Below are 27,596 nucleotides of genomic sequence, written 5' to 3' on the forward strand. Positions count from 1 at the left end.
TCATTAAATTAAATGACCAGAATAGTTAAATCCTTGTTTGGGTAAAATGAAATTAGTGACTGATACTCATTCTATGAAATGATTAAATGTTCAGAAATGTTTTAAATGCACACACCTAATTAACAGGTTTGACTAGTTCAGCTACACAAATTAGCGGGTGTGTGTAATCCAACATACAGTCATGCAATCTTCTTATATTCTTATAATAATAATAATTTCAATAGAAAGATAGAGTGACTCAGTGCCACTCTTTCGGGATGTCATCAGTGAAACAGGTTAGTGAGTCTGGTGTGGAAGAATCTGACCGGCCTGTCCAGATCTGAACCCCATTGAAGACTTTTGGGAGGTGACTGAATTGGAGACTGAATCCAGTATCTTGCAGATGGAATGAAAAATACTTTATTGTCCCTGATAGGGAAAATTGTAATGACGTGCAAGCTATTAGAAAAGCTAAGACGAACTTCCTATCAATGTCAATAGTCGTAAAACGATATGTCCATCGGGCACATTGGGTGTGGTGTTTGAGTCTCCACACACACTGTTGGTCATGTTGTAAAGCAGATTTCTGAGGAATAGAAACAGGCGTTATATGCGAGCCTTAAAGATAAAATGCTCCGCCCACTGGTGACGTCAGAGCAAATAGGACGATGACAGCATGAAGGCGGACGGCCTGTTGTTGTTTGGGACAGTTTAGTCAATGACAGGTCAATGTTGATCGCGATTGAATGGCAGCATCGGACAGTCGGGGGTCTTGTCGGGATGGCGAGGGGAACAGATCTATTCCAAATGTGAGGGAGACCGGAGTACAGACGGATGCCAAAGTACAAGGTTAGATTAACCTGTCAATGTCTTCTTGTGCTAACCAGATCCCAGTGGATATATAACTTTAAATTGCAGTGTGTTGCCAATGCTGTTTCATTTCTTCTTTCAATAGGCTATGTTCTTTAATTTTTGCCATTGGGACATTTACATTTTGTGATTGCCCCGACCGGTAGGCTATTATCTATTTAATATTTCCTGGTTTAATGTCTATGTCAGCAACTTCATTTTACGAGCAGTCTGATGACATAAAACCTATTCTAATTCCAATTCTGAATCAGATTCTGTACTAACAATTTTCGATAAATACAAAGCAGATTATGTTCCAGTGCTGAACCGATTCTGTTTCTTTTCCGCTTTTTGACAAAAAGACACACAAAAAAAAACCACAGACTACATCAATAATAAATATGCATTGAGAATGTTTAATAATAATAATAATAATATAGCATACAATAAAAATATTGCTTATTAGAGATAAAATGATAATCATTTGACTATACTTTTCCACTGAACCCTAACCTTAATCAGTATAATGGCATTACTACTACTACTACTAATAATGATGATAAAACAATAATATTCAAATATTCAAAATACATATGATTTTATTGCTCGTCTAATGAATTTGTGCTTATTGTGTCAAATAGTGCAAATTAAACAAGTGCTTCCACATTTGGGTTATCCGACACTTAAACAAAAAAATAATAAATATTGATTGTATGAAACAATATTGTCTGATCTCATATTATGCCAGTTTACTCATGCAGTTGTTTTGCCTTCTAAAGGGTCACACATGTATTATTATTTTAATTTTTTTTAATTAAGTTTAAAATGTACTCTGTGTTCTAACCGATTATCAATCTATCTCTATTTACACGTCCCTCTCATAGCACTGAAGTAGTTCTTTTTAGTAGTTAAGCAAATGTTGTTAGATTTGTCATTGGTCTGGTCACACGACTCCTCTTCTGTTTCAGGTCAGGAACCTCGACTGTCCAAAGCCAACCTCTTCACGTTGTTGAGTCTATGGATGGAACTTTTCCCCAAGAAAGAAGCATGTCAGCGAGAAAATGATCCTGTAGGCATATTTAAATTTCCTCTGAAGTAATGCAGTGTGTTTCAAAGACAGAGGGCTTACATTTAAAGCCATTTAAAATGCATTTAGGAAGGAATTAAAAAGAATGTGTAACCAGTGTAAAATGCCTGATTTGTATTTATTTCTATACAGCTCTACGAATTATTATTGGAAAGCTGATTCCCACAGGACCGAGTCCCTGCTGTACATACAGTGACTCATGCGCTCGAAAGGAGATGCTAATGAACTTATAGTGTGCATAAATTCATCCTCTGATTCATGAACTGTATGGATATGAGAGGAAAACACTTACAAGCTGCTTCTTGTTTTATTTATTTGTTTCTTTTATTAAAAAGCACGGTACTGTATTTGCGTCCAGGCTGGAGACAGTGGTCTTGTGGTGGTCCATGAGCGCAGGGTTCTGGGTCTGCATTGCTCCAGTGTGCAGTTGCATGCAGGACAGGTGGCTGTGGTCAAACATGGACCCCGACTGAAGGGATGTGATCTCTACTTCTCCAGAAAACCCTGTTCAACCTGCCTCAAGATGCTCATCAATGGTAACATTAGAACTGCTCTCTCTCTCTCTCTCTAATATATGCACACAATGACGGTCAAAGGTTTGGATTAATTCAGTTTTTCTTATGTTTTTTGTTCACATAAGCTGCATTTATTTGATCAAAAATACAGTAAAAGCTGTAATATTGTTAAATATTATTACAATTTAAAATAACTGTTTTCTATTTGATTATATTTTAAAATGGAATTTATTCCTGTGATGTAAAGCTGAATTGTAAGCATCATTACTCCAGTCTTCAGTGTCACATTATCCTTCAGAAATCATTCTGATATGATGATTTGATGCTCAGTAAACATTTCTTATTATCAGTGTTGAAAGTAGTTGTGCTGCTTCATATTTTTTGTGGAAACTGTGATACATTTTTTCAATATTCTTTGATGAATAGAAGGTTCAAAAGAACAACTTTTATTTGAAATATTAATCTTCTGTAACATAAATGTCTTTATGGTCACTTCAATCAATTTAATGTATCCTTGTTGAATACAATTATTAATTTCTCATAAAAAATAAAAAAAAGATCTCTCTTACCACAAACTTTTAATAGTAGCTCATCATGGTTTCCACAAAAATATTAACGGTTTTCAGCATAAATAATAGTAATAAATGTCTCTTGAGCAGCAATTCAGCATATTAGAATGATTTCTGAAGGATCATGTGACACTGAAGATTGGAGTAATGCTGAAAATTCAGCTTTTCATCACAGGAATAAATTACATCTTAAAAATGTATCCAAATGATTATATAGCATTGTTATTATAAATTGTAATGACATTTCATAATATTACTGTTTTCACTGTATTTGTCATCTAATAAATGCAGCCTTTCTGAGCATTAGAGACTTCTTTCAAAAACATACAAAACGTAATTATTCCAAACTTTTGACCACCACCACCACCGTATAATATTTTATTTATAAATGTTATATTTGATTGCCCATCTCAACCCTCATTGTCTTGCCTTTGTTCAGCTGGTGTGAACAGGATAACTTACTGGCCCGGTGATGCTGAGATCGGCTTGCTGTCAGGTAGACGTGATCCTGCAGACTCCTGTCACCAGGAAGCCATTCTGGACGCCACAGCTGCAGAGCGACTGAAGTCCAACAGCAGGCCGCACATCTGTGTGCTCCTGCAACCTCTGGACAGCACCATGGTGCAGTTCGTGGACCAAACCTCCCAAAACTGCGACTTCCTTGGGAAGATTGCGGCGGACAATCCGACTCTGGATGTTGCGGATGTCTTTAGAAAGGAATGGTGGAACAACTCGGATGATTTCTTGGAAAAGTTCTTTATAAATGATGAAGAAGAGCATATGTATGTGCTGAACAAGATGGGACTGGAGAACTTTTGTGTGGAACCAAATTTTAGCAACTTAAGGCAGCATATGAGGAATCTCATTAGGATTCTCGCGTCTGTGTCCGCTAGTGTCCCGGTTCTACACGACGAATATGGTTTCTTCATGAGAGAGCCTTTAGGGACGGGTTCCCCAGCTTTACCTCAGGATGTGATACGGCACTGTGTCATACAAGCACGATTATTGGCGTGTAGAACAGGTGAATTCTGTTTGATTACTTGTACTTATCATTAACGTGCTTGACTATTTGACAACAAAATGTTCAGCCGTTATCAAAAATACACAAATCAAGACTCCAGAAGTGATGGCAAAAAGTGCCAACGTGAATCTATTAAGGGTTTTTTCTGAGTTGACTCTTGAATCCCTCCGTAGGAGTCAATCGGATCGCCTCCCAGAATCGACTCCATTTGCTCCATTTCAAAACAGGGTCAGCAATAAGAATATAAGATTGCCGTCATTAATACACACTTAATGTAGGCTATTCTTTTTTTCCCCGACACTAAACCTAAAACTGCCTTTATTAAAACAGTATACTTTTAGCGTGACTCGCCAAATGAGTCCAGTTTAGAGATGACATTACCTTGAAATTATGAATATCACCATCCTTTCCTAGTTGTTGCCAATACCTACAGAAAAAATCCCATGTCCTTGGAAAAAGAGTAGGGGTGTAACCCCGGCATCCTCTGTCCATCATGGCCTCCTAATCATCCCCATATATACTCATTGGCTTCATCACTCTGTCTCCTCTCCACCAATAAGCTGGTGTGTGTGGTGTGTGTTCTGGAGCAATATGGCTGCCGTTGAATAGATGGAGGCAGATCTGAATGCGAGCTTTTGCTGCTGATGGTAATAAAGGGGCGGAGTTTAGGAGCATACGTCACCAGAGAAGTCTGTCGTTTCACTGGAAGATCCAGTTAATATATAGAAAAAAAATATACATACAAAAATTAAACATGCATGGATGAATCATTCACAATGAGATCGATAAGACGAATTAGTAGCAAAATACATAGCATGAATTTCCATTTCATGCTGACTTTAAGCCAGTTGTAGGATGACTTTGTCTGAACTTATGATTTAGGAATTTACAAAATGCCAAGACAGTTACCAACAAGTTGTAAATAAAGTGCTGAAGGATTGAGGGTGACAGCTAATATTAATATTTTTAACCATATTTTGAAATGTTGATAAAATAAGTTCTTCATCAAACAGAATGGAATGTTTTAAAGTGATACAGACCAACTAAAACATTACTGGATTTATTAGTCCATTGCTAATACTGTTGATTTCCTGCCGAAATGATGCCATTTCCTGGAGGAGGATTTCAGGATGCAAAGTTGAATCGAGGTCATGGTTAAACTGTTCACCTTTATTTATTTTTGTGTAGAGGATCCTAAAGTGGGAGTTGGTGCAGTTATCTGGGCAGAGGGAAAACAGGTGAGCCAAAAACTGAAATAAAAATGACTTTATGATTGTATGTATTTTAATAAAGAACACCTCTCCGCTTGCAGTCACAATGTGATGGCACTGGTCGGCTTTACCTAGTGGGCTGCGGATACAACGCCTATCCAGTGGGCTCACAATACGCAGAGTACCCTCAGATGGATCACAAGCAGAAAGAGAGACGGAACAGGAAGTACCGATACATCCTCCATGCGGAGCAGAACGCGCTCACATTCAGGTGAGGCTCATGGGAAGAAGCTGTCAGAAGAAATGTTGGCAACAAGAAAAAGATGTGCAGTCACTTTTACGAAATCCAGTCATTCCAAGAGGAATTCAGGAGTTTTGCGTGAAGGCGAAAAAGTTCCCCACACAGATTTAGCTCATTTTCAACTTTCAACAGAAAGCTGCTTGATTTAATTTACTTGTGTTTCTACACTATTGACGGAGGACAATAGACTTTTTTTGCACAGGAAATTTCACTAATCTGAACGCACCTAAATTGTTTTTCAACTTTGTTGAGATGCGCTTTTATCATTTTGAATGCACTGAATATCAAGCCATTCAAATGTTTGAACTCGTTCATGATTTGTTCATTTCATCAGCCTCCCACCTTTCCCTTTTATTTCCCTCCAATCTGCAGGAGCGCAGAGATAAAAGAAGAGGAGAACACAATGATGTTTGTGACTAAGTGCCCGTGTGATGAGTGTGTTCCTCTGATTGGCTGCGCTGGAATAAAGCAGATCTATACTACAGACCTGGACAGCAACAAAGTCAAACACGACATCTCCTACCTCAGGTTCGACAAACTCAACGGCGTCCAGAAGTTCATTGTAAGTGCTGATGATAAATTATGAACTCAATGAAAATACATAAATATAGCACTGTGGTGTGTTTTATGGATAAATAATAACTATTATACTTAAAATGCATTCAAAAATCTGCTCTTTTTTTAAACTTAATATATTTTTTCAGTGGCAACAGAAATCGGCAAGACATACTTCAGAACAAGCTGCTCCGCCTACAGCAAGTAAGTGATTTGGGCCGTTTACACGACACCGTTTTCAACTAAAACCAGAAAGCGTATGCGTTTTGGCCGTTCATTTATACGACAACTGCGTTTTGGTGGCCTGAAAACACAAACTTTTGAAACCGATACCGTTATCGTCTGTGTTAACTACAAAAACATGAATTTGTGAAAAAGGAGACATCATGCGCTTCAGTTTATAGGCGCGTAGTGTTTCTTAACAAAGTGACATCGCCAACTACTGGCCTCGAAGCAGAATACATCGATTTTAGTCCTTTTCGTGGATCCGTGTGAACGGGGATCTTTTTGACAACATTGTCCTCTGTACGCAAAACTTTGCAAAAATGCGAAGGAAAAACATTTCCGTTTTTAGTACATCATCGTCGTGTAAACGTTCCCTCAATTCTAAAACATACCTTTAAAACATGCCCACTATTATCAAATTGTCTCGCTTAATGGATAGGCAAAAGGTGTTATGGCAGCTACTTTACCAAATGCAGTTCAGTATTGTTGGTAATTGTCATGTCTGTGTACTTTAACCAAGATCAACAATTTAGGTTAAAATGTGTTTTACCACGTTTTTACCATTTTGAACACCTTTTTCTCTTAACGGTAGTTTATTGAATTAACTTTGAAGTACCTAATATTCAAATATTGTATAATATTCAATGTAGTTTCTCAAATAAGTTCCTAAAAGCTGCATGCTTAATAATTACATGGAATATACCCTGAATGTGTGTTTTTTTTGCAGATGGCTGCATGAAACGAAGAGACAAGGAAACCCCTTTTCAGTGCAATAAGAGACTGCGATCATAGAAAACATTTGGAAAGCTGCTCTCTTGTCAGTATGGCAGCAACAGATGATGTTAAAGGAATAGTTCACTTAGAAATGAAAATTCTGTCATCATTTACTCACCCTCAAGTACGAAGTATGAATACCTCAAGTATGAAACCGGTATGAATTTCTTTCTTCTGCTGAACACAAAATAAGACATTTTGAAGAATGTCGGTAACCAGACAGTTGATGGACCCCAATGACTTTCAGTAGGAAAACTTTTTTTTTTTTTATGGAAGTCAATAGGGTCGGGTCCATCAACTGTTTGGTTACCGAATTTTCATTTCAAGTGAACCAGTCCTTTAAAATGTCATTAATACATCACAAACTCTTTCAGTTCCTGGTGATAACGAACATTTAACCTGCCATACTCATGCTGAATGATGCAAACAAGTTTTATTAGTTTAATAGGACAGCCAGTTAAAGAAAAAAAGTAATATATGCATTTTAGAAACTGGGTTGCATGGTTTTATAATTGCACACAACACTGTGGTTTTTAAATTTGTTCAATTGAAAGGACAAGAATAACTGAATAAATACATAAAATGTATTTATTAAAATCAAGATTTGTTCTTAATAGTGTACAGATTTACATACAGTACACTATGAGCTTTTTTTCTTTTAAAAAGGAGTCAGTGATACTGCCAGTGCTTCAGTTGTTCTTTATTGATATGGTACTATTCAGATGGAAACTGCAAATGTATGTGTAGTAGGAAAAAAGAATTCAAATTTTGAACTGTCAATGTAATTTCTAACAAATATATTCAATAAATTTGGCTCAGATGGATATTTCAAATTTGAAACTTGTTGCCAAGAGTCCAAATGAATTTGCTTCACACTTTGAGTGATGGTCCAAACCACCTAAACATATTTTATTCATCACTTAAAACTAAAGATGACTGTAAAAAAAAATATATACTGAAATCAATCAACTGTAGAGAAAAAAAAAGAATGAAATTTAATCAATTTTCTTCAACAGCATAACTCAAATATAGTGAGTTAAAGAGGTTCATTGCTTAATCAAGCTAAATATGCTCAATGAGAACATATTAACAACAAAAAGAAATTAAGCTCCCCCTTCTAAAATTTCTTCTCAAAAAAAAAAGAAAGAAGTAAATTAACAACTTAAGAACAAAAGGCACCTGTTTTGTACATTTGCGTCCTCATTTCATCTTGTTTTTCAGCTACGCAACAATCTACTTCTGTCAAAATCATCAAAGACAGCTGAATTATGGGTTATAGCACAAAATACATACTACAGTAAAAGGAATACTATAGTATAGAAATGAATATTACACTACAGCTGCACGACAGTATAAGAAGTACTTTAGTATTATGTACTAAAGTTAACAAATTCAATAGCACTAAGGACACTATAGTATAGAGCATACAATAGTAATGCCGAAGCACTATAGATTTACCTCACTGTTCTACATGAAATCTACGAGTTGGAATATACACTTAGAGCCAAAGTTGATTTTCCAAGATTCTTCTACAAATGGCAACCACCTTCAGAGCAAAATCAGCTTTAGGTAAACATCAAATAAAAATATATAAAACAAAACAGCGATGCTTTCCGATCAGAAAAAAACGGCCTGGCAGCAACTCAAAATGTACATGAAGACCCACACACGCTCTTCCTGTTTCAGCTCAGATGAACAATAATTAAAATACTGATAAATGAATTCATCCTTCTAGATAATTCTTAGAAAACACAAACAGAATAAAGAGAACAGGGAGGAAATGATCAAGTTTGTAGTGTTCTGAACAAAGCACAGGCTAATCAAATAAAAGCGAATGCAAGTCAAACTGATGCCCGAGAAAAGACGACAGAAAGGAGGAATGCAAGAATGAAGATTAGTGCAGTTACAAGATATCAAGAGAGCTCGTAACTGATCATTTAGGAATCTCAGCTCTTTCCCAGCAACATCCAAACAACACAATCTCTTCTGATTGCTGATGCCAGGGAGAGTGTGGAGTGTCCAGAAACGGAAAAATTTAAGTTTACCTGTACTTCCTCATCCGCAATGTGTGTCTTGATGTGTTCGTCCTGTGACTCAAACTGGCTGCTTCCTACTTTTTAAACGTCGTATCATGGCACGAGAGTTTGCGATAAAAGAAAAGAAAGGAGGAAAAAGAAAAGCAAATAAGAACAGAGAACATCAATGATCAGGAACCTTCTTTTGTAAGCCTCAGAACTAAGAGGAGACACATTTTTCAAGATTTTAAATAGAATTATTATTGTTAATATATTTTTTTTGTGGGGTTTTTTGTCGTTTTTTTTTTCCCTAATACTGCAATAGCTAAAGTTTAGGAGGCTGGTTTCTTTAGGTCTCGTATTTGTTTGACGAGGTACGTCTTTTCGTCGTTAAACTGCTCGTCGTCCGTGCGATCCTTCTGAAAGTTGCTAAGGAAGTCGATGAGTTTCGTTTGGTTCTTCAAAAGAATGTCTACGATGGGCTGCGTTTTATTTGGATTGGCCACAAATACCTGAGGAAATAAAAAAATAAAAAATCTTACAATGATGTTCAACTAGGAAGCATACAGTAGGTTTACTTTTCAGTATGATTTTTTCTTCTTAGATTTCAGTCTGTCCCTCACACAAAGCAATAATATGTAATATATATTTCATATGAACCACTTTTGATGAATATAAGGCTCCCACTTTCTATAAGGTGTCTTTAAATACTATGTAGGATACTTCCATCTAAATGAATTGTAAGTACAATACTTATTGTGTTGTATTGCAAAACACTTTTATTGTTGCTGCTATTGACTTGGGATACGGGTAAGATTAGGACAGGTTTAAGGGTGGGTTAAAAGGGAAGGGAAGATTTGTGTAATTATAGAGATATACATAAAGTAATTACATGCAGGTATTTTATTTAAATATCGGTACAAAGTAAAAACATGTACGTACACAACAAGTTCACTGTATCAAATTATTAATCTAAAATGTTATTACATAGTAGACACTTAATATAAAGTGGGTCCATATGAATGTCACATTAACTACTTTTTGATACTTTTATGGTGCTTTTTTGTCATTTTTAAGTTTGACAGCCTCAATCCTGACATTGTATTTTCCATGCAATGAAAAGAAGGGGTAAATTCAAGTAGTGTCTCAAGTTTTTGTACCTTAAAGACATGGAAAGCCTCAAACTGAATGTTGGGGCTCTTGTCCCTCAGGAGATTCATCATGAGCTTCAGGTTCTCTGGTTTACTGATGTACCGTGTCATGACTGTGAAATTGTGTCTGTCGAGGAGCAGTTCACCCAGCAGCTGTCACACAAACACATGACGTTAATGACAGGACAGGCTCCCGACGACAGAAATCAGATGTCAGAACACACACCTTCAACGACTGTCTCTTGGTCACGTAGTTCTCAGAGTGAAGCAGTTTTTCGTAGTTATCGAAAACCTGGAAGATCAGAGAGAGTCATTAAAAAATCTCAGCTTTTCACAATTCTATGAAAAAATTAACAAACCAAAAAAAATATTTTACCGCATCATAGTTCTGTTCTAAAAATTCCGACACCAGAACCTTGTGTCTTGTGAGCAGATCCTGTAAAAAAACGACAACAACAAAAAACAATATATTTAGTGTAATTTCCAAATGATCAAATAATTTATGTATCAACTAGAGCTGCACGATTAATCGTTAAAAGATCGCGATCTCGATTCAGTTCAATCGATTTTCAACCACTCAGTCTCATTATTTCTCTATAACAAATATTCATATTATCACAGAAGTACAGGGATAAAAGTTTATAGTTCGGATATAAAGACTCATGTCTATGGAAGAGATCAAAATAGAATAAATCACCCTGTAAGTAACTTCACATAACGATTGTATCGATTACATAGTAACACCAGTAGGTGGCGACAAGTGACTTAAAACATGAATTCGTTCATGTAACATGTAGAGATTCGTTCAAAAAACATCTATTATTGAAACAAGTGAAGAATTTATGAATGAGTCATTGAATCATTCATCCAAACCAATTTTTTATTTTTTTATAATTTAAGATTCATTAAACATTTTAAATGGCAATTAAAATTAGTCAGAACCTCAAGTAAATTACGTTATTTTGTTTAGCTGTCTGTTCAGAATCGTGATCTGTTTGAAACAACAAACAAACGTGATCCTCAATTTATCCAGAATCATGCAGCTCTAGTATAAATTAATAATCTGATATTTAATCAAATATAGCGCTCACCTTAAAGGTGGCAAATGCATCAGAAGCGATGTCAAATGTGGACATCTCCACGTAGCTGAAGAAATCTTTAAAGTGTTCAGAGTGGAGGACGATTTTGGCGAGAGGTTCATGCCGGATGCACTCGCGCAGCATAATCCCACAATTCAATGCCACCTGAGGGGTCTCATACCTGCCACGACATCACAGTAGAAATGTTACGTTCACACACTGCAAAACTGCAACATTTGGAAGCCTTTCCATGCAGGAAGTATGTAAGTAACATGCTCACATGCTGCATTTAAAAAATACCAATCACTTCTCACCCTTTGAGTAAGATGAAAAGAACTTCCTGATGAGAGCAGAAGTATTCCACCGTTGGGCTGCGGGTTCCGATCTGCCTGCGCAGGATGTTGTTGAAGATCTGGCAAACGTCCTTTTTACCCTGCGCACAAACATAGACACCCACATTATTCCAATTATTAGAATCATGAATAAAAAGAAAAGAGCAAAAAATTCACGTTCAAACAACAGTAGAGCGAAATGGATGGATGGACAGACAGACAGACAGACAGACAGACAGACAGACAGACAGACAGCAACATACTGTCAGCCCAGATCAGGCCCACATCTGGTACATGTGGATTCCACACGTACCAGATGTGGGCCAGATCTGGGCCAACACTATGTTGGCCAGGTAGGTAGGTAGGTTATTGTCTTCAAGAATCCTCACCTCAAAGTCGATGACCTGGAGGTTTTCCACGAGTGAGATGAGCAGGCCGCTGTTGTAGAGTTCTTGGGCCAGTTGGGCCACCGTCTCTGTGTGCGGCTCCTTATCGTTCGTGCCGTACAGGATCTCCTTCATCGCCACCAGACATTTCGACACCTCCTCTGAAGCCTGACAAACACCAAAATAACTTGAGTACCGCTGCAAAGTATGCTGCCAATTCAATACGGTCGTTCCTGAATATGTGTATGCAGAGCATATGGTATCAATGCCACATATTGCTCTGAACACCTAAAAGGATTCTGGGTAATTTCACATGTAAGCTCATTTTACAAAGACCATCATTAGCTATTTATCAGCTGCTGAAACAGCTCAGTTGTCTGTGGAGGCATCGTGAAGCATATGGATTTTCCTCCAGCTGGAAAAGCCCCAGGCCCTCGGAATAACAATCAGCAGGTTCCCAAGCGCTTCAAACGCTTGACTTTAGCGTGAGAATGCTGAAAAGGGCCTTTAGCAGGCAGGTGAAAATGAGCAAGAGGTCAGGCAGTGGAGCGATATTCCCACCTCTGCGACATCTTTCTACTCTCAGCACCAATATGAGAGCTTGCAGGAAGGAATCCAGCCTCTCGCTCATTTGGGCCTCTAATGGACGCTCTGAAAATGGGGTTCAGAACGAGTAAATTGGGCATCTTATTGACATTGAGATGAGCAGGCTAATTTATCTGAACTAGCCTAATTCAACAAACAACTGTGATTCAAATGAAAAGCTCTTTTGGAAGAAAAAAAGCAATGTCTTTAAAAAGCTATGTGCAAATCCCAGTTTCAGACTGCATGTCCACATTAGTCTGGTGCATATTGCTCACAAAACTGGCAAAGGCCATTCATAGACATTTCCATGTTACACTTCCCTTTAACAGCAGATAATTAAAAATAAGTTGAGTAGACTTTATGCTAATGTTCAAAAGCGTGGCTAAACACAGTCATAGTTATCAAAATGCATATCCACATTCTAAGATAGGATCAGATTAGTCATGTCCACTGCTGATCTAGTGCACTGATTTAAAACTCTTATTTGCCTGAGGACAGGCCCGTCTCTCTGAAAAAGCAAATGAAAAATGCAAAAACACAATGGAAAAAAAATTGGCAGTGGAAAGAAGCCCGATTTAGAGGATATAACCGCTGATATTCTGGTAGAAAACATGTGTCTGAGGTTAAAGCTGAAGAGATCTAGGAAAACTTCAGCATCATCACTCAATAGTCAAGTTCATTATGCAATCAATCTGAGAGATCTGGAACAACTGGGGTAGATAATGGAATGGAATAAAATCTTGGGAAAAGAGTGGAAAAATAAGGGAGAAAAAAATTCTGACCGGTGGACCAAGGTAAACACAGAGTGGCAAATTCATTAAACCTTACAGTCGCTTTTGTGCCATCTTAAACAGGCCCTGGAACATTCTTTTTAGTGTAAACACACCACATTTAAATCAAATTAGCCTTATTAAAGTGATGGAGTGATGCTGTACAGTCCCAGTAAAGTATGCCATATTGCAGCGATCTATTGATTTGTGTTACTACTATTTTTAAGTGTTGTTGTGTAATGACGTAATGTGTGGAGAAACAAGATGGATGAAGTTTGTTGCTCCCGTCTCGTGTGCTTTATACTGACAGACACCACAGCTAGCAAGATGCTCTTTACCAATAGTGATCAGAGCTTCTTTTTTTGCCATGTCTGCACTGTTACCTGATATATTTCCTATAGTCAGGTGATAAAAAAAAAAACCTGAAACTGCCAGCAAATGCTGTAATATGACAACTTCAAACTCATACCTTCTCTGTCTTCTTGTCCTGTTTGACCAGGATGGAGAGGTTGTCCTTCAGGGTCTTCACAATTTCTGTGGGGTTCTTGTGAGATTTACCAAATAGTGGCATGGTAGCGGCCGTAGACTTCTAGCTGTAGAATGGCTGGAATAGAAAAAAGAAAAGGAGTCAATGGCTTTGATGGCCCTCTTAAATCCTGACAACTAAACACTGAGACAGAAGACGAAGTCTACTAAAGTTTAAAAGGAGATAATAGCCTGAAATATTTAAAACGGGAAATTTTGCATTAATCAAAAGCAGCACACATACATACTGTACTTGACTGAATGAATGTTTCTAATAATATGGATCTAATGTTTGTGTGAATGCTTGAAATTACTCAAGTACAAAAAACGCCGCCTCATGAATTTCTTTTAAAAATAGAAAAAAAAATTGTTATACTGTAAACTTTTGATGACTTGAATGAGTAGGTGTGTTCCTAGTAGTGCAAATCTTCCATTAAAACCAGTGTTATTTTAGCATTATTTATATATTATTACTGTAAACAGTATATTTTATATTTATACTATTTCGTTATTTAAATTTTTGTCATTTTGTTGTGCTTTTGTAAAAGAAAAAGAAAATAATTATGTCATTCTTTAAATACTTTTTTGGAACATTATATTTATTTGGTTTTACAGTAAGATATCAGTACAACAGACAATTTAGTCCGAAGAACAGATCTTTCCATTTAAGCTGCAAATTTTTCATCTAATATTTACATTTTCTTTTTTAATCTTTATTTCAATCAATAAAAAAAAAGATTCTTAAGTTCTTAACACCGATTTAAAAACATTTACATTTCACCAAAAATCTAAATAATTAAGAACAGTTATGATCTGAAACTCCACTTCAGTCTGTAAGTAGCTTTAATTATTATGTAAATTAGACAAAAACTCCATTCATTGTTCCAGCCTTGAACTAACATGTACTTTAAATTAAACTAAATGATTATTCTTCATTTGATTCAGTGAATCTCTTCACAGTAGTAACAAAACCATTTTGACAGGGTTGACACAAATGTGATGTGAGAGGAACTTTTCAGCACACAATTATAATGAGGGGAATATTCACTGTTTTCCGAGAGAACTAAGTGAAACTTGTGACTGGTAATCCTGTGATCTGAGAACCTAAGGTGTGTGTGTGTGTGTGTGTGGGGGGGGGGGGGGGGGGGGGGGGAGAGAGAGAGAGAGAGAGAGTCCAAGAGTTAGAAATTTCCTGTTCCTCCACCTGTCAGCAGCTGATCTTTGAACAGATTCTCTTCATATTACTGCTGCGTTCATTCAATACATCTTACAATAATACCACCTGACCTTATGACAGATTAATGATTACACAAAGTATATATAGTTTGATAGTACCTCCCGTAGAGGATCCTTTAAAGAAAATATTCAAAACGTTTTTTGAATACTGATCATACTAGTCTTTGTCCACTCTGCAATCTGTGGGAATAACTTAATAATTCACTATGTAAACGCTGACAGCAATAAAACCAAGACCTGACTCACATCAGTCATGAAGTCATAACCGATCTCCAGAAACACATACCACCCTCACCTCGCCCGTGTTTACTATCACAATACCACCTTTACCATCAAAAGCCCCATCGCTGAGGAATGTCACATGACCACATTTATTTAACAGTGAGTGAACAGGTCCTCTGTTTGCTGTGTGACAGTTTTAGGAATTTTATATAGTCCTCGGCAAAGAAAAAATTAAGCGCCACCTTTGTTTACTATCTGTAAATACCACCTTCGACACCCTAGCGCCGCAATATTAGAAAATAAAATATGAAATGGAAGGATTTAGTCTGAAGCACTGGACATAGCCTAGATAAATGAGAGATAGATGGTGATGAGAAAACAGTTTGAATTACTACCAAGGTACAAAACAAGAACGGAATTCCTAAAAATTATATAATAAATGTGTGACAGAATGGATAGCCATTTTGGGTTGCAAATTCAGCCTAAATAAGCTGTCAGTCAGCAGCAGCTAGCTTGTTTGTGATCAAAAACTGAAAATTGTGCTTACTGATTAACTTATATTTCCATAAATGACAGAAAAATATTTGGTAACAGGGTTGAGTTAACACTTAAGTCAAGATAAAAAATAAAATAAAAATGACTTCCCGATATGATGAAGAAAATATTCAAATGATGTCACTCCTTGGGTGTGACAATTTAGGGAATGTGTCATTTTAGTAATATAAAATATATATATTATTATACATCATAATAAAAAAAAAAAACATTATGCAGTATCAGAGTTGTTAAAAAAAAAAGTTGGACATTATAAAATTATAATGATAATAAAAATATAATAAAAATAATTAAATTAATTTACAATGAGTTGAATATCTTTTAACCAACATATTATCAATAAATTATGTCATTCTTTTTGGCATTGTTGTAATAGTTCTCCAAAATAAAATGCTTTTAAAAATATACATTATCATTGGACTGCAGATCACATTCCAAAAAAATAAAAACAAGGCTAAATGTATGTCATTTCAACGTCAGGCGTCAGATTTGTGTGACAGAAGTTCTATTAGAACTGTAGGGAAGCATCTGACAGATTTGATACTGGTATTATGTGGAATCGTGCTGAAATGCATGTTGAACTGAGTGAGCAGGCCCTCCAGTGCATGATCTGCTTGTGTGTGTGTGTGTGTGTGTGTGTGTGTGTGTGTGTGTGTGTGTGTGTGTGTGTGAGAAGGCCTTGCAGTGGTGTGATCTGTTGTTTCAGGCCTGTTCACTAAATTCAACACAAACAGCAGCAGAATTACAGCGTGACACTGAGCGAGCTGCTCGTTACAATGTAACACGCGAATAGAACGTTACAATCGAACAGAACGACAGACTGTAACGGTAACAATGAAGCAGAGCAGACGCTCGAGCTCAAACACTCATATACACTCTCAGTTTGTCAACCCTGTTACCAAAAACAAGCCCGACATGCGGAAAATTGGGCGTACGTTTAGCTTATTCTCTTGCGACACCAAAATAAAGGCACACAGCAGTAGCCTGTGAGCTTATGTTGGTGTTCGACGTTATATAATATCTAGCTATTATTTCGATATCGCGTAGGCCTATGTAACGTTAATGTCTGAAATGTTGAATACTTACATTGCTGTGATGTAATTGTTTCTTCTTCTGCGGCTGCTGTGGTTTCTGTGTGTGTTCGCGAGCAGCCGTCCTGATCACGCCAGCAGACTGTGTGTTGTGTGTGAGCGCGCACGCGCGCTGGGCTAAACGTCAGAGGAAAGTGTGTATGAGCGAATTAAACACTGACTGACTCAAACGCGTATATCTGCAGAAGACATGATGGGTTTGTAACACAAACTCCCTGTCTGGTGCCTTTCTGTGGTTGAAGAATGATCTGGGATCGGTTCTGTGGCCGTCCGTGGCGGTTAAGCCTGTGACGTGCAAGCTGATCTCAGATCAGATGCTGAAAGCCTTCCTCCCGCACTGAGGCGAGGCGTCGTGTTACCCGGATGTGGATGTGTTCAGACTGTATTATAGAGATATATACTGACTAGAATAAGTGCATGACTCATGATTTTGAATCACGACGTTTTATACTAGTATCGCGTCATATACCTGCATGAACTATTGAACGACACCGTCATAGCCAAAGTCTGGGTGTGCGCAGTGTGTTACTGAAGCAGAGACTCTGAGTCACAGACCAGCTCTTACACGATCTATTGCTGGTTAAAAAAAAATCTGAGCAATTTTTGAAGGTTAAATTGAAACTGCATCTATTTTTTGGAGAAAAAAAGAGAAGGTTATAGCCTACTAACAATATACAATAGGGTGGGTTTCAAATCCTCTTGGATAAGATTAATTTTCCTCAGATTTTAATCATATTTTCTAATTGCAATGTTTGTTGGACTTTAATGTTTTTTTTTTTCTTCTTCAATTGTTTAATTTTTGGTTTTCTTAAATTTAGATAAAAATCCTACAATAGACTGTTAAATGGCAAGGTTTGGTACTATTACATATTTTACTTAAAGGAATAGGCTCACCCAGAAATGAAAATTATGTCATCATTTACTCACCCTTGTATGTTGTTTTTGACCTGTATGAGTTTCTTTCTCCTGTTGTAAAATAAGATAAGTCAAAGGTCTGTTTGGTTACAAACATTATTCAAAATATCTTATTTTGTGTTCAGCAGGAGAAAGAAACATATACAGGTTTGGAACAACTTGAGGGTGAGTAAATGATGACAGAATTTTCATTTTTGGGTGAACTATCACTTTAATATTTATAAATCAAATTTGATTGAAAATTTAATTCTACCATTAAAGTTCCCACCATTGTCTTTTATTATCAGAAACCAGATTTTCATGTTTATAAAAATTCTGATAAATGATTATTATTAAGGGAAATTGTTTTATTTTATAGTCTTATTATTAGCTGTTATTATTTATAAATCCAGTTTTAAAAATAAAATTATATCACTAAAAGCATAATCATTCATCTTTTATAATGAAACAGATTTAATTCATTCTACACTGTAAAACAAAATTTCTGTCTTACATTTTTAAGTACAATCAACTTGGATATTTAAGTAATTTCAACTTAAAAATATTAGTTGAATCTTGTATAACGTAAAAAGTTGACAATTGCTTCAACTTATTTTAATGAGTTAAAGCAATGCAAAATCTATGCTGTCATAACTTATTGATCATGTAAAAAAATGTTTCACATTGTATGGTATATTAAGGATTTGTATTTTATTTTATGGTCTCAATATTTAAAATCAAGTTTCAAAAAGAAAATTCTATCATAAAAGTTTACTAATTTTTTATCATCATAAAATATTGTAATAAATTCTGATAATATGGTATTTCTATTATCAAGAGAAATGTTTATTTTGGTCTTGATAGCTCTTTAATATTTATAAATCGAGTTTCAATCACAAAAGTTTCAGCATTCACTGTCATGAAACGGATTTAAATGAATCAAAAAAGTCTAACAATAATAAATCATTAAGTAACATTTATTTGCAAATGATAAAGTTGTTTGTGGTGCACAATGGAAAAGCTGATGCATTTAAGATCGACTTTACCAAAATAATTAAAAGGTCATCTTCAAAGCAGAAATGAGAGCAATGTGCAAACACACTCGATATTTCCTTGACAAATCTGAGCCAGCAGAAGAGGACACAATGTTTCAGTGAAGTTTATTTCTGCCTAAGCACTTTAAATTCATTCATCTCATACAACCTCTTAGATACATATTTACACATGTACAGATACGCGTCTAATAGAAGAAAATATTTTATGTCAAATGAGAACACGATAAAACTAGCATGAGATAAAACTAACATGCAGCAATGTGCCACATAAAATTTAAATAGATATTAACAATGATTTCTGTATTGCTGAACACGTTAAAACAAACGACAGTGTACAGTTCTGGAGACATGAACACTTGAGCACAGAAACGTTGTGGTATTCATCCTTGATTGAATCAGCAGTCTAGGATTATAGATGAACTTTGACAAGTTTTAAGTAATACTTTTTGACAAAAGGTTCTGACCTTTAAAATCAAGTCTTAAAAAAGTTGAGTGACACGCCAATTATCACTTGCCAGACTACATTTTGAACCATCCAAATCAAACTATCTGTGGTGACGTACAGAAAAATAAATTGCATAAAATGTGAACACAATTGGTATGTTGTTACTGGGAAATTGTAGAACAATAAAGTGACAAATACAACAAAATACAATTCATTGACACACAACATAGTGGTCATAATATACAATATGTATAGATATATATATATATATATACTGTTTTAATGAAAAACATGAGATAAAAGTTAATATCTGTACAAATCTTCTTTTACAGGAAATAATTTAAACTATACAGCCGTTTTAGATTAATACATACAGTGAACAGGACTTTTCACCAGGCATAACCTCAAGAATCTTTATCGTATAAAACAACATTTCATTGTCTTGCTGCTACAGCAAATCAGAGAGGAGCTTTAGACGCCAACAGAGTCAGACATTCCAAAACGACACTGACGTTCTCAACGCAAGATCAATAAAACCAGTGGAAGCTCATGAGAGAGTCCTTGTTATGTATATTTAAAGACTTTCAGACCGCAGGCTACTTTGATGTTAGTGCCGACTCGACCAAAAACCCTTTTTCTCTTTGAGGAAATGCATGCAGATGCGAAACGAACAGCATCACACCATATTTTCAAAGTCAATGAGAATGTGAATGGGAACAGCAGACATTTTTTCCTCTCTCTTATGAAGGTTGAGAAAGGGTGGTGACGCTCTATATAAAATATCCTGAATGGCGCACATTGACCGCAGAGGTCGATTCCTTTCTCGGTTGAGGAGGTTAAATACAGTACAAAGGCTCGAGGAGCTTCAGTAGAAAGTGCACTGTGTAGGAGCTGCCACAAGGCGCTGGAGCAGCGGGCTTCAGGTTTTGATGTCAGAGAAGCTCGTGTAGGTTTCGCTGCAGCTGGACGACGTGCTGAGGTTTCCAGACCCACTGCCTTCTGGGGGGAAAACATGCACACATTGGCTAAATTCAGAAAATATGATGGGGATTTATTGTGTGGTGGATGATAGAAAGCAGGAAGCGGTGTTACCTGAGCTGGAGAGAGATTGAGAAGATTTGGATTCTCTGATGAGAGTGAGCAAGTTTGCAGCAGGGACCCAGCCCTCCTTATTGGTCCGCAGATTACGTACAAACCTGAAAAAAATCAAAAATAAATATCACACTGATATCACACCAGCCTCTGCTTACAGAAAACATTTTGCGATTCTAATTTGGTCATCTTTAGAAACATCGAAATGAGTCCAGATAATAATACAACACTCAAAACGCCAAAATGGAACTAGATTATTTTAAATATGTGGGCACAAAAACAGCCCTGGGGTAATTCCTCTGAGTTATTTAACATTTTATATATTTTAGAGTATATTATTAAGCCTATGAAATTAGGAGCAGGTTACGATGTGCATTATTAACTGCTTTACTTTAGTTTTTTATATTTTATGCCTGGACTTAAAGGATGACTTAAAAGTTAAGTTATTATTAAAAGTTATTATTTTTAATATATGAAAATAATGCAAGTATGACCTAAATACAATGCTAAAAGCAAACAAAATGCAAAATGAAATCATATTTCTATTTTCCCTCAATAATTATTGTTTGTATTGAAGAATAGACAGTTCTGGAATACAGAACGTAACATCTTGACTCACAAAATGAATCGTGGTTAATTCATTCAGTATGTTAAAATAATTAACCACGTTAATATATCAATAAAATGTTTGAAAACAAGCAGCTTTGTCATAATTACAGCAGAAATATCCGAAATATCTAGTGAATATTGTGTTTGACAACTTCGACTTTTTATCTCAGAATTGCGTGATATAAAGTCGCAATTGCGAGTTATAAAGTCAGAATTAAACTTGCAATTCTTACTTTATAACGTAATAGCGACTTTATATCACGCAATTCTGACTTTATATCAAGCTATTCTGACTTTGTATCTTGCAATTTTGAGAAATAAAGTCAGAATTCCGAGATTTGAACTCGTAATTGTGAGATAAAAAGTCGCAATTATCTTTTAAAATGTTTTATTCTGTGGCGGAAACAAGCTTCCATAAACATTTGATGAAAAACTTAAAACGAAAACTTGAAATTGAAAACTGAAATAAGTTTGCACAAAAGATGAAGCACAAAACTGAAATAAAAAATAAATTAAACCTAATAAGTTATATTTAAAAAAACAAAACAAACAAACTATAATACAAATTACACTACATTTAAAATGAAAACTGAAAAATATAAAAAAGTAAAAAACCAACTTAAAGGTGCAGTGTGTGATTTTTAGCGGCATCTAGTGGTGAGGTTGCGAATTGCAATCAACAGAAGTTATGGTGGCCGTAGCCAGTTAGGCAATGAGGTTTCTTTACAAAGATAAATTAAGAAATTAGGTTTACTTTATTATTCAGTAAAATGATATGTTATTGCGAATATTATTGTTACTTGTTCATCATTGTGTCAGTGTTTAATTCGCTGACTTTAGCTAGCTTCTTTGCACAAAGAACAACAGTGACGAAACGCGATCTATAGTAGTTTGTCCGTTTAGGGCTACTGTAGAAACATGTCTGCGCAAAATGGCTATTTCAATGTAAGGGGACCCGCAGTGTATGTAGATAGAAATGGCTCATTCTAAAGTAATAAAAACATAACTGTTCATTTTGTAAGATCTTCATACACCACTGAAAACATAATATGTATATTATATTGCATTTCTGTCTATAGATCCTCCTAAATATTACACAATCCACCTTAAAAATATTAATACAGCTATATTAGTATACTTCTAGATAATCCTAAAATAACACTGATACATAACAGTCATGATTGTTTAGATTTGGAATTTATTTCAATTGGTTGATTCAACAGAATAAAAGATCCATTGAATTAAATTGTTGATTTGTTAAAAACCACAAACAAACAATTCATTTATTGGTCATAACGTGAAACACGAGGATGAGTAAATAATGATAGTATTTCTATAATCCTGAATGTGTGAATCTTACCAGCGTCCGTCGTCTGCCTCTCTCACCAGCTCCACCGTGTCTCCACTCTTAACCGTCAGCTCCTGTGGTCCGCTTTTCTCATGGTCAGCTACTACCACGTACCTGCCAGGAGACTAATGCAAAAAACAAACACGACACCATCAGTGCTCAAACAAACACAAGGAATCATGCAGCGAAGAGTTCCTCAAGAGACTCACCAGCTTCTTCCCTCCCTCATCCTCAGGATCAGAGTTCATGGGGTCCTCGGCGCTCGAGTAACCGTCGTTCTCCTCCGACGCATCCATAGACAGCGACGCCTTGGTGAAGCCTTGAGGAAGAGAGGACGGGTGAAACCAATGTCACATTTGGATCATGTTAAAACATCGAAAGAGAGGGATAAATGGTGCTCCACATAGATGGTGAGTGGAAGATGAAGAAGAGACTGGCTCGGTTTCAAAACGTAGTTTGCGGTCCACTCCTTATGTATAGAAAAAGCTGGATTCCTAAAGGTCCTTTCACACTGGACGCGATTTTGACGCACGAATCATTCGCGCGATGGTTTTATTTTTCGATCAGCTGTTTGTGTAATGAGTGCTTCCACACCGAACGCGAATGCGCAGCGGCGAAAAAACGACTTTTATTTTATTCGCTTCGATGTCGATTTTTTTTTAACTTTTGCTGCGACAGAATAGGCTTCAGCCAATCACATACTACAAGGACAACGATTTGAAAGACAATGTGTGGCGTAGCATATGCCAACCAACTCGGTTATCTTGACTGTGAGTTTGTTGTGTGATAGTTTTAGTCATATAGTCCTGTGCTGTGTAGGCTAGCAGGCCAAACTACATTTGGGATAGAAAGCTAACACTATTATCGTCAAAGATAGAGACAGACACCGTGTTTACTTTGAACACGTAACAAAATGTAGTGAGACTATTTAGGGCTGCTTTTAGTATACTATACATTCTTTGTGTGATATCTACAGTTTCTAGTCGAATGATTTTTAACTTACTTACTTCGTGTGTTACATGCAGGGCTTGACATTAACACCCGCCAACCCGCCAAATGCGGGTGGATTTTGCTCGTGGCGGGTAACACAGTCACTCCAACTAGCCACTTTGGCGGGTTGAATAATTGTAGTCTTTTCAAAGGCATCTGAAATAAGTGTGACACTACAACTCCCATAGGGCTGTCAACGAATATTCTAAATTCGAATATATATTCGAATAGTTTTAAAAAACAGAATTTCAAAGGTGAAAATTAATATTCGAATGTGGAAAAACGCCCGCGGTAGCAGAGGCGCGGCTGTCTGCTTTGCGAGTGGGCGCGCTGCCTGAGGGGTCATTTTATTTAACGTTAAACAGAAACATTACCAAAGTGTAGGCTACTGTACTGACTGAATAGATATTGCATGAATAAGGTAGGTTAGATACAGCAGTTTCATGCACTGCAGGCTTCCACTGGTTTGATTATTTACCGTTTCATGTCAAGGAAAAGTTCCATGTTTACCACAGCACAGCTCGCTCGGAGCGTTCAATGTCGGTTCTATATAGCCTACTGTAAAACTTCAATTAATGTTAATAATATTTGTTTCAATCACTGAATGAAGCCTGCTATATAAGAGTTGCGACCTTAAATTGCTTGCACAAATCTCTTGATCAGCACTCAACATTTGCTTATCTGTTATGCACAGAGCGCGTGACGCCTCATTCGCGCCGCAAGACCTCCAGACGCGCGTAAACGCGTCTTTACACTCGCGCCAGACGCTCTATTCGCGTTTGGTGTGAACGCAGCATGAGGGTGAGGGTGAGAGAGAGAAAGAGTGCCTGCGAGTGAGCGAGCGAGAGTGAGGTCTGCGGTCTTGGCCATTAGTTGATTTACTTGTTTTCGTGTAGGTAATACGTTGTCAAATATGTTTAAACTTAAATAAACTACCTATACAAGTAGTTATGTCTCTTTGTATTAATTTGTCCTGTTATTGACGTAATGCGCGTCATTGACAAAATGCGCAACCAGATGTTCGAATAGTTCGAATATAAGCTATGTGTTTTTTTTAGAGGGAATATTCGAATGTCGTTTTTGAGCGATTTTGACAGCCCTAATGAGTATTGATCGCTAGTGACCGACAACAAAGAATCGAAGAGACAGCTAGCTGCCCTGGAGTTACGTCGTATGCCGGTGGAGCAATATGTGGCGACATATAATACATGATACATGGTTTTATTTAAAAAAAGGAGCTTTACACACAACCTTATCAGAGCTAATGATAATGACCTGTATTGTTATATATTTATGTAGTCTTGATTTGGGTGTATACAGTGGTTTTACATTTAAAAGGGTTGTAAATCTAGTTCAAGTAAATTTTAGCACGCCATAAGTCAACTTTTATCGGATAATTTCACAACAACAAAAATGTGGCTAGTAAAAATGCTGTGTGGCTAGTAACTTTGGAAAACCACTAGCCACATTGGCTAGTGAGCAAAAAAGTTAATGTCAAGCCCTGGTTACATGTAATGTGTAGTTACATTACAAAACGCACTGTGTTTAGTTGAAGACGCAAAAAAAAAAAAAAAAACCTGTGCACATAAGCATACTCCCCTTCAGACTCTCTGTTCTGTAAGATTGGGTGCACCCAAAACCTTCTTTTCTGTCTTTTAAATCAAATGAAAAGCTCGTCTTCACTGGATGCTATGACTATGACTGGATGATGATTATGATGATGATGATGAAGTGTCCATGTTTTCTCAGCTGTCGGCGCGATTCGCGCGAAAGTTTGAGAATGTTGAAGCTCTCTGAACGTCACAGACGTCGCAAATTCGCGTCGCGGCTGATGTGAATGGTTTTGATGCGAACTATTCGCACACGAACTATTCGCTTTTTCGTTTCGCTTTTTCGTTACGCATCCGGTGTGAAAGGGCCTTAACTGTCATAGAACCTCACTCTAAGAAGAAAATAACCTATATAGAACTTTTACATGATGTAGAAGGGCTCCCATCATTTTATGGATTTAGTCAAAAAAAATTAAATAAAAAATAATGCAATTTTATGAATTAAACAGCTCGTAAAAAATACTTTATCAGTATAAAAACATTGAAATATCCCATAAAATTTTTTAAATAAACATCAACATTTATTATTGCAATGATTTAAGACTTATGCAATCATTTCTATTATGCAATAATTTAAGGGATTTCTCCTGAAATAGATTATTTTTGGCGTAAAGCATTCTTTAAAATTGAGTTTAAGAACCCAATTGAAACTTTTTTTCCAAGAGTGATTTGAAACGCTCTACATAAGCAGAGGGTCACTATGCGCGTGACGTCACGTCGGCCGGAGCATTTGTTTTCAGAGTGTATGCTGAGGAAAAACACACAAAACACATCTAAAACGGGAAAGAGCTTTGCGACTGACTGTACAACTAGATCTGACAAGAAATCTGAGGTATATTTTTACAGACTGCCGAAAGCTACAGAACAGAGAAGCAAATGGATGGCTGCGATTCATAGAAACAACTGGACTCCAGGCAGCGAAAGATGGATTTGCTGTTATCATTGTGTGTCAATATGATATGTATGATTGTGCAAATCATACCTATATCTTGTAATGACAACTCATTAATGAAATATTTACCATTGTATATTCTGCATAATCAGACGTTAATACTGTACAAGTTTTAAGGCTGGACGATATGACGATACATAACATTGATATACAGTAAGTGATCATCCGGATTTAGGCCTACCTATATTGTATTTATATAAAGCGTTCAATTTGCTTTATGTATTATGTATAAATCAGGCTCATATAAGTGTCAGAAAACACGATTCCTGGCTGCATGTCAACATCCATGGATCACTGGATCTTTGGTAAGTTGTAAGGAACACTAAATCGAGTCCAACCTTTAGTTTAAACTGATAATCGTTTGCTTTACTCGCGTTTTCACAGTTTCCCCTATTGATTCCTGTCACGCAAGCGGCTCTTTTGCCACTCAGTCCGGCTGAGGGGCGAGGAAGTGACGTCAAGGCATAACCTCTATAGAGTTTGCCATTAGCATGTTGCTAAGCTAACAACAAAATAGTTATTACACTAATTGTAAATTTGTTTAATCATATAGTTGTCATTTCTTTAACCAAATTCACCATCTTGGATGGATGTTTTCACTGAGCTTGTCAATGTATTATGGAATTGATGTGACAGATGTATGAAGTAATAATCCCACTTCCTAAGTTTCAGAACAGATTTTGCATTGGGAGTGTGCATGTGATGCCTATGTAGGCAGCACACTAGGTTCTGAAACGGAGCCAGAGCCTCTTTATCTCATAATCCATTTAAAAAGAGGAACAGGTCCAGGAACTGAGCTAACAGCTGTTTGTGTTTTATGTTCAGAATATGACTGTGAAGGCGGCATATGACACATTCGCAAATCATCCAAAACATGTTTATGGAGAGATACATAAACATTTTTAGATCTGAATCAGTGGATAATCATGGAGCCCGGAAGAGTGTTTGGTAGAAACGGATCTGTGGTTTCAGAATTGTAAAAGTGAATCCAGAACTAGCACCGCAAACCAGCAGACAGGAACCCAAACCAGACACTCATGCAGCGTTAGACTCAAGTGTTTCCACACCAAGGGAAGTGCAAGTTGACTTTCTTGCAAAAACTGACATCTTTTGGCTTATAAATGTACTATTTTAAAGGATGCCCGTAAATCTACAGTAAAAACACAGTATTTAAAGGAATAGTTCAACCAGAAATGAAAATTCTGTCATCATTTACTCATCCTCATGTCATTCCAAACCGGTTTGGCTTTTTGTTTTGTGGAATACAGAAAGATCTTTTCCATGCAATTACAACAAACGGAAGCTTACATTTTCAAACTTCAAAAGGTGGGCAAAAGTATAAATATAGGCACATGCCAAAATCTTATGAAATCATATGACAGCTTTGCCTGAAGAACAAGTCGAAAACTACTTATTCACTGAAAATCTTCATGAGATAAATACTGTAGTTATCAGTCTAATTTGTTAATGAATCATTCTTTTAAGTTGGATCTTTTCAGTGAAGTAATTGATTTGGTTCACAAACCAGTCTGAATGATTCATTCGCGAATCGGACTGAACTGGTTCTC

The 27,596-nt window shown here is 36.5% G+C and overlaps 3 protein-coding genes across 9 annotated transcripts in view; 1 reads left to right on the forward strand and 2 right to left on the reverse strand.

The window, feature by feature from the left end:
• The first annotated feature begins 625 nt into the window (after positions 1-625).
• cdadc1 (cytidine and dCMP deaminase domain containing 1) lies at positions 626-8,209 on the forward strand. Of its 2 annotated transcripts, XM_082165549.1 has the most exons (10): positions 686-828; positions 935-991; positions 1,797-1,897; positions 2,274-2,451; positions 3,439-4,020; positions 5,209-5,258; positions 5,333-5,502; positions 5,905-6,094; positions 6,237-6,291; positions 7,040-8,209. In XM_082165549.1, exons 3-10 carry the CDS (start codon positions 1,850-1,852, stop codon positions 7,102-7,104), a joined length of 1,338 nt encoding a protein of 445 aa, XP_082021675.1. In that variant the 5' UTR covers positions 686-828; positions 935-991; positions 1,797-1,849; the 3' UTR covers positions 7,105-8,209. The 2 variants fall into 2 exon arrangements, with proteins under 2 accessions (XP_082021674.1, XP_082021675.1); XM_082165548.1 differs by lacking the exon at positions 935-991 and having other exon boundaries at positions 626-828.
• cab39l (calcium binding protein 39-like) lies at positions 7,771-17,330 on the reverse strand. The gene is made up of 9 exons (XM_082165550.1): positions 17,029-17,330; positions 13,874-14,008; positions 12,053-12,217; positions 11,646-11,764; positions 11,344-11,512; positions 10,629-10,688; positions 10,479-10,544; positions 10,262-10,405; positions 7,771-9,613 (listed from the first exon to the last, which is right to left on the reverse strand). The coding sequence occupies exons 2-9, from the start codon at positions 13,973-13,975 to the stop codon at positions 9,434-9,436; spliced, it is 1,005 nt and encodes a 334-aa protein (XP_082021676.1). The 5' UTR covers positions 13,976-14,008; positions 17,029-17,330; the 3' UTR covers positions 7,771-9,433.
• Positions 17,331-19,070: 1,740 nt separating this feature from the next.
• Positions 19,071-27,596, reverse strand: part of mcf2la (mcf.2 cell line derived transforming sequence-like a) — a 78,654-nt gene continuing 70,128 nt past the window's right edge. For all 6 annotated transcript variants that reach the window (XM_082164707.1, XM_082164712.1, XM_082164708.1 and 3 more), the window contains 4 exons: positions 22,686-22,795; positions 22,489-22,601; positions 20,520-20,623; positions 19,071-20,426 (listed from right to left, as the gene is read on the reverse strand). In XM_082164707.1, the coding sequence (XP_082020833.1) occupies positions 20,347-20,426; positions 20,520-20,623; positions 22,489-22,601; positions 22,686-22,795 (407 nt within the window). In that variant the 3' untranslated portion in view covers positions 19,071-20,346. The remainder of the gene's footprint in view (positions 20,427-20,519; positions 20,624-22,488; positions 22,602-22,685; positions 22,796-27,596) is intronic.

The sequence above is a fragment of the Leuciscus leuciscus genome (genome assembly GCF_965113295.1).
Source record: "Leuciscus leuciscus genome assembly, chromosome: 3".
Classification (NCBI taxonomy): Eukaryota; Metazoa; Chordata; class Actinopteri; order Cypriniformes; family Leuciscidae; genus Leuciscus; species Leuciscus leuciscus.